General features: G+C 41.0%; 1 protein-coding gene across 2 annotated transcripts in view; it reads left to right on the plus strand.

The window, feature by feature from the left end:
• The first annotated feature begins 1328 nt into the window (after positions 1 to 1328).
• The window catches only part of LOC119721242 (sodium bicarbonate cotransporter 3-like), a 68292-nt gene continuing 57544 nt past the window's right edge, over positions 1329 to 12076 (plus strand). Inside the window, exons 1-2 of one of the 2 annotated variants that reach the window (XM_038191219.1) lie at positions 1329 to 1497; positions 3782 to 3932. In XM_038191219.1, coding sequence (XP_038047147.1) covers positions 3915 to 3932 — 18 coding nt within the window. In that variant the 5' untranslated portion in view covers positions 1329 to 1497; positions 3782 to 3914. The remainder of the gene's footprint in view (positions 1498 to 3781; positions 3933 to 12076) is intronic. The other variant, XM_038191220.1, reaches the window with a different exon arrangement.

A 12076-nucleotide genomic window follows, 5' to 3' on the forward strand; every position in this document is an offset into this window, starting at 1 on the left:
GGGTTACTATTGGAAACGAGGCTGAAAATAAAACATGTAGCAAGGAGCAAAGCCCTGGGACGAAGTTGGCATTGGCCTTTGCATGCACAACGTGCATGCAAAGGCCAATGCCAATATGTGTGTGTGACGACGCCGCAGCGCCCGGCACACAAAACAAGTACATGTACCACATCAAAGATCGAGGATAGTCCGCTGAAAAAAGTGAAACAGGAAGTACTTCCTCAGAGACATATGGGGAAGGGCGCTTCGCACGGTAGGTAGGTCAAAAGCGGATTAATTTTGCTCCATGCACTCAACATGATTTTTTTTTCTTTGGTAAAATCATGCAGATTTGTAACATTTTGAAGCAGGACTAGCACCACTCATGTGCTTCATGAGGAAATGTCTAAAAGTGCCTAAAAAGGTTTTTGACAGTTTACAGTATTATGCTATTGCTAATCATAAGCTTACTGTACAGGAACATATGGAGCGCCCAGGATTCAGAGAAGGTGTGACTCAATTTCCCCTCATTCTTTGCACTTGGCATCATGTGTATTGTTGTTTTTGGCATATTCTCAACAGGATTTTTCTTTGTAAAGTAAACAATATTTTGTAAATTAGTTGTTAAACTCATGAATTAAAATTATTTTTCTGAGGATTTTGGATTTTTTTTAACATGCACTGCGCTTTTAATGTAATGTAAAACGTCACATTATATTATTACAGTATTATTGGTTTATTAAAACTTCAAGCATCACAGTCCTAAAGCTGATCTGAATTAAGTTTAAAATACAAAGAAATTCACAAAAACAAAAATTAAAAGTTATGTAGCAGTTCATTCAACAAAAAGGGAAAAAGACTGATTACAGAGGACAGAAAAAAATATGTAGAAAGATTTTTAAAACGTATACAATATGTATCACACTGTATGTAAAATATGCAAATACAATGTAATATGAATATTTATACCGGCAAAACATTGAAGGGGATCACATAAACATTCTATTCATGTTATGAGCAAATTAGTTATTGTATTCTCTGATAATTATTGATAAGCATTGCTAAATCTAGACATGTTACTATTTTCACTGACAGGCATACCTTTATCCCGCTTTCATTGATTTATTTCGTTCATTAATGTATTCCTTTTTTTAAAGTCATTTCTCGGTGTATTTGTCTTTTTAACTTCTTTTTTTTTATGAATCCCGCTCCCATTACACCCGATGTTCTGCGTAGCCGCGGCAGGCGCGTTTACCTACCTACCGTAAGCGGCGCCCTTCCCTATGGCCCAATTTGATGACGTCTTCGTGTTTCACAGGTTACCGTACAAATAGATACCCAGTGTCCTATTTTTCACCTCCATATGACCACATGCGTATATGTGCACACACAACGAAACTGCATGGACATCAGAGACGTTGAAAGTCAATGAGAAAGTCAAGCAAGAAAAATAACTCTTCCCGTGTAAAACACTAATCCTAGAAAGCATCAACAACATCAACGCATTCAGGTGATCAAGTGAGTAGATTTGGTTGGTTTGAAAATACGTTGATGAAGGAAAAATAAAAAATGTTATCTCCACTTTTCTAACTCCGTCACTGCACTGACATAAACTTAAAGAAATGCTACGTACATGACGTATCGTAGTACCGGCGCGGCATGACCGGCATACTGCACTGCACGTGCTTGCATGCAGCGGTTGAAATCCAGTCATCTCATCTAGTATGATCTCATCAACAATGAGATATGTTTAACAATAAAAAGGAAACTGTAAAGATTTCTCATGAATAAGTAAATGGTAGTGGTTCTAGTGCTCAGTTGAGTAGGCCCCCCCCCCAAATGGCATTTGATTTTGAGTTTGTAATCCTGACCTAGAGCTGGAGTTACCCAGCCCTGAGTTTTATCATTGGGTTGTCTATTACTATTACTATTAGGGCTGAAGCGAATTTTTCTCGTAACTTGTAGTATAGGCAAATTTTTTTGGAAAATGTTCAATTTTGTCCCCGTTACACACTAATTGCAACTGCAACTCACCCCAAACTTGCCTGGAATAACCATTACACAGGTCCTTGAAGTAAAAAACGATCCACGATGAAGATTCAGCCTACAATTGCAGTGAAAACAGGAGGAATAACCGCTAACTTGCTGGCATGGCCAGGACCGCAATTGGTTTGTGCACAAAAAAATTGTGTACAATGAATGGCGGTCGATTAACAGGCACAGAGAGCGATCGCTGTCAACTACTCGTTTTTGCCGGCTGCGCTGGCTGTTGGCGCATGACGTCACGCGGAAGCGTAACACCCGATGACTGTTTCATTCTATTGGTTGCGGTTCCAGTACCAAAGCTGTTATGCGATTGGTAAACCTTATATTAGTGCATGAAACAGTCATCGGGTGTTACGCTTCCGCGTGACGTCATGCGCCAACAGCCAGCGCAGCCGGCAAAAACGAGTAGTTGACAGCGATCGCTCTCTGTGCCTGTTAATCGACCGCCATTCATTGTACACAATTTGTTTTGTGCACAAACCAATTGCGGTCCTGGCCAATCCAGCAAGGTTGTCAAGTTAGCGGTTATTCCTCCTGTTTTCACTGCAATTGTAGGCTGAATCTTCATCGTGGATCGTTTTTACTTCAAGGACCTGTGTAATGGTTATTCCAGGCAAGTTTGGGGTGAGTTGCAGTTGCAATTAGTGTGTAACGGGGACAAAATTGAACATTTTCCAAAAAATTTTGCCTATACTACAAGTTACGAGAAAAATTCGCTCCAGCCCTAATAGACAACCCAATGATAAAACTCAGGGCTGGGTAACTCCAGCTAATCCTGACCTAAGACGTTAACCAGTCATGCCGGCGCGGTGTTTACAATTAAAGTCCAAACCTTGGAAAGATTCCCATATCTGGCCATCACTTGTCACCCTCTGCACAAACCCTATATGACATGTATGAGACTGGTCTGAAAATTTCCAAGTGTAACTAGGCCTACTTGAATATTTTCGGGAAAAATTCCATACTGGCTCACCACTTTACTAGTCCCATAAATGTGACTGAAATACTGGACTACCTCCGTATATCAGTCACATAGTCAAGTATGGCCTGTGAGCGGAGCGTCCCGTTGCTAGGGGAGCCGAAAATTAATTAAAGATCGAAATTATTTTGTCAGCAGAAAATCAACCCAGCTATAGTATGACTGCTAAATAGCACAAAATCGTTAAATTCGGTACCTTCAGAGGTCTAGTTATCCAAAAATCATGGTAATTCGTCAAAGAATGCAAATGGATTTGAGCAAGCATGGCGTCGCTGATATGTTTCCCGGCCACCCTAATGATAGTCAAGAGGCCAGAGGGGTCAGGGAACCAAACAAGAGCTTTAATCATCTACTGAGCGTGTGTCAACTTTGGCAAAGCGCACCGCGGCTGTTGCCTGTCATTCCAAAATCTTTGAAGCCCTCTGCAGTGAAGCGCGCCCTCTTGTGTGCGCTCTTCATCCGCGGTCGCGTATTGCATCCGGGCACTTCACAGAGCGAAAATTTTCTTGACTCTCCATAGACTTTGTACACAACCGCTGAAGTAGCGTCAGGTTGCAACAGTCTTTCCCTCTTCCCCCCCCCCCCCTCACTTTTCTAACAGCAGCTCATTTAAAGTGTCTGACATGTACCGGTAATTCCAAAATCTGAATTATTGGAAATTGCCCTAATACAGTCTCTGTAAAGTATCACTATTGATTCTTAAATACTCAGTAAGTGACAAAATTCTTTATAATCATTGTTTTGCTATTGTGTTTTTGTTTTCTTTTTGTGATGCAGTACTTTTCTCAACCTGGTCAGATGTATATGGAGACTATGGGAAGGTAACATTGAGTAATTCGCACAGCCTCCAAATAAGCCAAGCCCAAGCTCTGACATCACCACCTGCGTATGCTCTGTGGATGAGGTCATCATGAATCCAGTCTATAAGGTACTGAGTACATTTGCTTGGCGCGATCATTTGATCTGCGATCATTGTATCGTCCTACTGTGTCGCGATATTGGTCTATCGTGCTGCGATATAGCGGTCGATCGTGCTGTGCTATCTATTGATTGTGCTGCCAAAGGTTGATCACATATAGCCATTGGTCGATCGCATAGCCGTTGGTCTATCCTGCTGCCATGGGTCGATCGCGCTGCCAAAGGTTGATCACATAGCCATCGGTCAATCGCATAGCCATTGGTTGACCGCGCTGTCGTCGGTTGATGTTGGTGCGATCAGTTGATCGTACTGCCATCGGTTGATCGTGCTGCCATCGGTCAGTCACATAGCCAGTGGTCGAACGGGCTGCCATCGATCATGCTGCCATCGGTCAATCTTGCTGCCATTAGTCGATCAGACGATTGACTGATGAATATCGTGCTGCCATCGGTCGATTGCACTGCCATCAGGCGATCATGCTGCCATCAATCAATCGTGCTACCATCGGTCGATCGTGCTGCCATCGGTCGATCGTGCTGCCATCGGTCGATGGTGCTGCCACTGGTCGATCGTGCTGCCATCGGTCGATGGTGCTGCCATCGGTCGATGGTGCTGCCATCGGTCGATGTTGCTACCATCGGTCGCTGGTGCTGCCATCGGTCCATGTTGCTACCATCGGTCGATGTTGCTGCCACTGGTCGATCATGCTGCCTTCAGTCCATGGTGCTGCCATTGGTCGATGGTGCTGCCATTGGTCGAACGGGCTGCCATCGATCATGCTGCCATCGGTCAATCTTGCTGCCATTAGCCGATCAGACGATTGACTGATGAATATCGTGCTGCCATCGGTCGATTGCACTGCTATCAGTTGATCATGCTGCCATCAATCAATCGTGCTACCATCGATCGATCGTGCTGCCATCGGTCGATCGTGCTGCCATCGGTCGATGGTGCTGCCATCGGTCCATGTTGCTACCATCGGTCGATGGTGCTGCCACTGGTCGATCGTGCTGCCTTCGGTCCATGGTGCTGCCATCGGTCGATGGTGCTGCCATTGGTCGATGGTGCTGCCATTGGTCGATGGTGCTGCCATCGGTCAATCACAGCCATCGGTTGATCCATTTGATCGCATAGCCATCGGTTGATCATGCTGCCAATTGCACTGCCATTTGGTGGATTGCACTGCTATCGGTCAATCACAACGCCATGGGTTGACTCATAGCAATTGGTCGATCCCGCTACCCTTGGTAAATCGCACTGACATCGGTCAATCGCGCTACCATCGGTCGATCGCGCTACCATCGGTCGATCGCGCTACCATCGGTCGATCGCGCTGACATCGGTCAATGGCACTGCCATTGGTCTATCGCGCTGCCATCGGTCAATCATCTTTTGTAATCCATGGTTCTGGAGGATTGTCTTGAAAAAGGAAAGTCAAGTATAAGTTAGGATCAACCGCAAACAGTTTTCTGCATGATCGATTGAAAGCACAAATCCACCAATTGCGCCCATCAAATTCATTGCTTTATGTTCCTAACCAAAAAAAAAAGTGCATGCATGCTTTTTATTATTATGAGAAGAGAACTTACATACATGTATGCATGTACATGTATGTGCAGAAAAGAAAGTGACACATCCATTTTCCCCATAGAAAAATTAGTAGTTACAAAATTTGAAATGCTGACAAAACCGTCCATTGTCTGTGCACACAACGTGCCTCACTGATATAAGCTACACAGCATGTTTAGAGTTCTGATCTGGTCGGCCATCATTTCCATTGATATTGTCATCATCATGGTACTTGTATTAACTTGTACACTGTAAATTATTTACAGATTTAAAATATTTTTTTATTTGTGCACTGTTTACTTTCACATTAAAGTGAAAAGTCCTGTAAGTGTTTATGTCAATTATGTACATCCGTATGCACACGTATATTTAGTGTGCAAGATTAGCAAGCCCAGTTCATGAATCAGGTCCCATACAATTTGGTTAATTAATTAAGGGACCATGCAAATGTACATGTACCGGTACATGTATGTATTCATCGGAGTAAAAATTTGGGGCCATAGTAGACTTATGTACATGTACGTGTACATTAAGTCTAAATTCACAAGTGTACTACCAGTACCAGTGAATCGACACCTGGACCAGCGAACATGGTGTATAGCAAACCTCAATCCTCGATGCTGATTGGTCGATCCATGGCAACAAACCGCGCTACATTATCCCATGTACATGTAGCACGGTCTGTACCGCACACCACGTATTAACCGCGCCAATCGAGCTGCAATAGGAAAATGTTTAAAAGGAAAACCGCCGTACAGCACACAGTGCGTATTCCATCTTACTGTGATTAAAGTTTGCTTGAAGATATACTTGTTACAATCGCACTTACGCTCGTGGAACATGGAAAATATCATTTTTTTCTTAAATGTACATGTAGTTGGTAAACTTCATCACAAGTTTATTCAAAAACTGTGGGGTTTTTTTAAGGTCAATTGGTAAAATGTTATGTTTATTTACATTAAGGCACATTTGTGTAGATCTACCGGTATGGCATCTGTTAAAAACTTAATGTTTATTGTTCCAGTATTTACCATTTTTATACTACCGGTATGTACTCTTAATGTGCATGCCTGTACTGTACATTGTAAATATCAAGTCTGAACATGAGTTTGGTCAACAGAGGGCGCTATTACAAACTCCAGTAGTGTTATCAACTGATCATGAAGTAGTACCGTTAGTGCTTACCTGATGTACATGTAGTACATGTAAGCCCTTAAATAGAAGTTGAATTGCCCACGGACCGACACTGCAGCACACCCCCCATGCATCCCCCCTTTTTTAAACATAATTGGTTTAATTGTTGAGTTAGCCCAGGATTCTACCTGTACTTGTAATTACAATAATCATGTACAACTGCACTGTGACAGTACATGTACCGGTACTGCTACCGGTACTCTGTGTATAACAATATACAAATAATGCCTAAACCTGTTTGAAATGCCTTTTTAAAGTTTATGACAATGATGAAATATTGTAATATGCACGCAACCTGTTCACTGCTGTACATAATGTCCTGTACAGTAATGTCACTGTACAAATGTACATTGTGGCAGACAGTGTGTACATACATGTACATTATGTGACATTTTACATGTACAGTATGTAAAAACGAATCTACCGGTACATGTACTTTAGTAGCTTTATTGGTGTAATCAACTCAAGTGTCTGAAACTAAATGTATTTGATTTTTACTTTTGATTTGTAGGTTTTGTTTAAAAGGCTTGTTAGCATTGCTGAATACAGTGCTTATAGAATACAGGTACATATGTATACATGTTTGTCAGTGTTCGGTAAATGACAAAGCTCAATATGAAAATCTTACATGTACGGGTACATGTACAATGTCAGTATACACATGTTTACCTGGGGTTTAAAATAAATACATCCTTTCAGTTTGAAACAAATTTCAGTTGTTTTTTTAATTCAAACACAGTGTGTACCAGTACATGCTGTTTACTAGCTCCTCCCACCCCCCTAAACAAAACAAAACAAAAACAAAGCTTGTGACTTTGTAAGCATCTCATGTGAGATCTTGAGGCACTTCTCAGTTGAAGTCTCAACTCTCAATGTAATGTTTTGTAATGTCATCTACCGGTACTATTTATAATAATAATGGGGTGCTTATATTGAGCTTCATGCCTACCCGGTACTTGTAAGGTTTTAAAGCGCTTTATAATTATTTTTCCTGTTCATCAGGAATGAGACTATTTTTCTGCAGGCTGCAGCTCGAGATCTGTCCAATTTGGTCTGTACGTGCCGGTAATTCACAGGTACCCATTTACACTCCTCGGTGAAGATACCGGTACATCTAGGTAATTGTAGTTAAATGTATCATTTGCCTAACACAAGCACCATGTTCCCCTTCAGGGTTGAAACGCATACATCACTACTAATCTTCAAGCAAACTTGAATCCTCAATCCTGAAATTCCTGATTGGTCGATCCATGGCAACAACAGTGTGATGTGAGGCTGTATTGTACGGTCGATATCGCACTCTGCGTATTGCACTATTCCAAGATGCGAGCGACATTCCCCAGCTGCATGCACTAAATTAACCCTTACCCAACTGGACCCTCCAACGCATGCCATTATGTGCCTTAAGAAAATAGCATATGTTTTTTGCACGGCCCTCCAATATCTGCCATGTCATTTCAAGGGTAACTGGACAGGCACTCCAATACATGCCACAGAGAACAATGAGAGTCCTCTGATAACAAAGTGAGTGCCCCCAGCTGGTCAGTATCAGGCACCCTCCAGGGCCTCCAACTCCTGCCAATTGGAGCCTTCACTGTTAAGACAAACTATCTGCCAATAAACTGCAGCTGGAGGGCATTGGCATAACCAACTGACATGCAGTAAACTACCATCAGAGAGTAAGGGTTAAACCGCTAAAAGGTTCGTGTAAAATAAAGCGATGGTCCAACTTTACTGCGCGTTAAGTTTGCTTGAAGATAAATTCGTTATCACGCTCGCGCTCGTGGAACACGGAAAATGTAGTGTGTCTGTGTCCCACATACCGGTACATGTGCATGTACCTCTCGGCCTTCAGCCTCGTGGTACACTGTATGTGGTACACAGATGCCCTACATTATTCCGTGTTCCACTCGCGCTCACGGGATAACTCATAATGTCCATGTATTGTGTTTACACTGTATCAGTACTGTCCGAGAGCTACCTGTTTAATGTATGTACCGGTGTATACATTGTATGTATAATGTCAGACTCGAACCCACGACCGCCTGTTTACTAGTGCTGATGTCTTACCATTCGACCACCGAGCTTGCTGGGGTTGGCTGGCTGGTTCGGATCTGATAGACTTAGCTTTGGATGTACCTGCAATGTACCGTATCTTGTTTGATGGGATACATACTTGTATTTAATTTCTTTGTGTCAACAAGTTTCCAATAAGACCAGATACCGGTACTTCATTCAAATACACTGTCTAAAATTTACAAGGGAGAATTAAATGAAATTTTGGGAACCAGTTGAAACACTCTGTATTTCAAAAAAGGAAAACAAATCAAATAAATATTTTTATTTTGGTGCTTTTACAATGAAAACAATTTGATAAATAATTGAATGACTCATTGCAGTTGTAAAAAAAATGCAAACCTAAAGTTCTAGAAAATTTCCCCTCCTTGCCAGAGTACAATGTAATTGTAATCAGCTGTGTGTATGTACGGTATTTACAGATGTGGCATTGATTTGTGCAAGTTCTGCCATGTTTTTATTTGTTTTCCCATTGCTTATGAAACCATCCTTAACTCAACATTGAACTTTAACACTAGAATGTGAACATTTTTATTTTCTATACAAAAAATGTCCGAAGTTCACTTCAGAAACTCCTGAATTCCATCGCAGCTGACAAGAACAGCTTGAGAAAAAAATATTTTTCTGCCTCATCACTCATCAATTCATAAAGTAGCTTAGACTTAAGACATTTATACATATTAGTTTAGATAGCAGCTAATAAAAGTTAATAAAACTTTTTGGTCAAACCACTTTGCCACCAAATTCAAGTACAACATTATCAAAAGCTTCACACTAATCACTATTAGCTCAAATCGTTTTCAAAATGCTTTTAATTCCCAATGTTTTGTGTCTTTTCTGCTACACACAATAAAGGGTCCCCCTCTTCCCCCCCCCCCCCAACGAAATTCAAAAGAAAGTTTCCTTCAATTTCAATTCCATTTTGCAATGCAATATTTATAATACGTACTGGTACATGTACGGTACATTGTATACATTTGACCATATCATGTCACGTACATGTACATGTACGTCCCAGAAATGGAGAGACATTCCAAAGGCTCACCTTGACAGTGATATGCTGAATTCTTAAATAAGTGAGATTTTAGTAAGATCATAAATTGGCATATTCGATACAACTGATCCTTTATCAGGTTTATAACCAAAATAATGAAAATACCGGTACCACCAGAAAAAAAAAATCCAAAGACACCAAACACTCACCCGTCAGCAGTGATTGCCTCGCACTTGACTGACGCCAAAAGTAAAAACCTTGAGCTATGTAGGACATGCGACAAATTATACCGTGATGTGCGCAGTACCGTGTTGTGGAATTTGACCTCTGAAATATGCCAAGCAGCTAGCTTTCTGCACTAAGTACATGTAGGTTGTACATGTACATGTACATGTACATTGGCTGCCTTTGACATTAAAGACCATTTTTTGGTCGAATGTTATCTGATCGTTGTTTTCATCATATACATACCGATACATATGGTACATGTTCCACTGTACATGTACACATGTACATTGTACACCCTCATTACAATCTCACTTACTATGTAATCTTAAACAGGATACATTTTGTGGTACACAGCAGGTTTTTTGGAAAAGTATGTCCTGTTAATTCGTCTGTGATCTCAGAACACATTATACACCGGTACATGTACACCAGTTCATGTTCATGTGTAAAGGCACATTACCGGTATTTCTTGCAATCAGATTTGCATCATGATGCATTTAGCACAGTTTTACACAAATTTTGTGTCATAAGTGGTGTACTGGTATGTATACCAGTAAAAAAATTAAGTTCTTAAAAAATAAAGTGTACCTGTACCGGTAGCTACTAGTACATCTATGTACACATTGTACCTGTGTGCAAGTACATGTACCGGTATACATGTACATAAAGTACATGTGCTCAGTATTTTGAGCAGCATTAATTAACTATGGTAAAGTGTATCTGGAGTGATGCAGCTAGTCCCCAGTTCCACAGTATCTACTTGTGTATATTTCATTTGTACCGGTACATGGTACAATACACATTCTGTTCATACTCATCTCAGCATGGCCTCTGCTTTCTGATCAGACTTGACAGACTTAAATTTGCGTAACACGTCATAGTGAAAATATACGCACCTGGTACAGATTTCATACATGTACATGTACCCGGTATGCCCCAGCTCTTGGGGTTAAGGTTTGCTTTCCTCGCAGAGATGCTTGATGCCCTCCTGAGGTTATTGTAATCGGATTGATGTGTACGCACTGGATTCTGTATGCATGACTTAATTGCAGTTTAAATGATTTAAAGATTGCCCGTGGGTTCTGTATACACACGAGGTCTAAGTTAAATTGCAAGAGGTGCATGCATAATTCAAAGAACTCTACCGGTATCTTCATTCAATTAATAGTTAACCATTAACCCTAACCCATTGAGCTTTTTTACTAGAAAGTATCCTGAATCCGCCAAAATCTACCAATTTTGTCTTGCAATAAAATGTTGGTGTCCTGAGTCCATCATGCAGAATCCACTGGTCAGTGTAGTACCGGTACATACCTCGTACACACCAAACATATAGCCAAGGAGTTCAACTGTTGCGATCTGGAATCCATCAAAGTCCCCCAACTGCACAATATGAAGGTACCGGTATCCTGAATCCATCAAAATCCTGCAGTGTTGCTAGGCTTACTGTCCTGAATCCATAAAAATCCCCCAACTTTATGGAGGTATCCTGAATTACGCTGAAATCCTCCAAAACAGGGGTATGGATTTTGATTGATTCAGGTACTTAATTGTACAAAAAACGTGTACATTAGGCTTACCTGTCACTTTCAGCCCAAGAAGAGGGACCATGAATTAACTCTGCTGTACATACTACATTGTAGATCTGTACATGTGTACAAAAGTACGTGTACACAAAAAAAAGGAACACTGATGCACTCATGTACACGCATATAATGTGAAATCATGTAATAAATGTGCATATGTAATACCTGGTACATGCACATGTAGCCATGGTACATGTATATCATTGTGTGAACTTTCTGAAATTGGATATATACACGTACATGTACCGGTATGGGCAATAGGTTCGATGTAAACTCCCATTATGTTTAAAGGGAGTCCCGTGTCTTCGATCAACTCTGTGCTGATTATACATGTATAAGGTCAAAGTATTACATGTAGGATTTTTCTCACAGAAGAACCCCTGAACTGTTGACTAAACTATAAAAAAAAAAAGCCCAACAAAATGATTTTGTGTTGGCTTGGCTTACAAAAGATTTTTTTCGGCAACCCACATTACAAATGAAGAACGTGGCAAAATTTAAATACC

This window comes from Patiria miniata, unplaced genomic scaffold (assembly GCF_015706575.1).
Source record: "Patiria miniata isolate m_02_andy unplaced genomic scaffold, ASM1570657v1 HiC_scaffold_13, whole genome shotgun sequence".
Taxonomy (NCBI): domain Eukaryota; kingdom Metazoa; phylum Echinodermata; class Asteroidea; order Valvatida; family Asterinidae; genus Patiria; species Patiria miniata.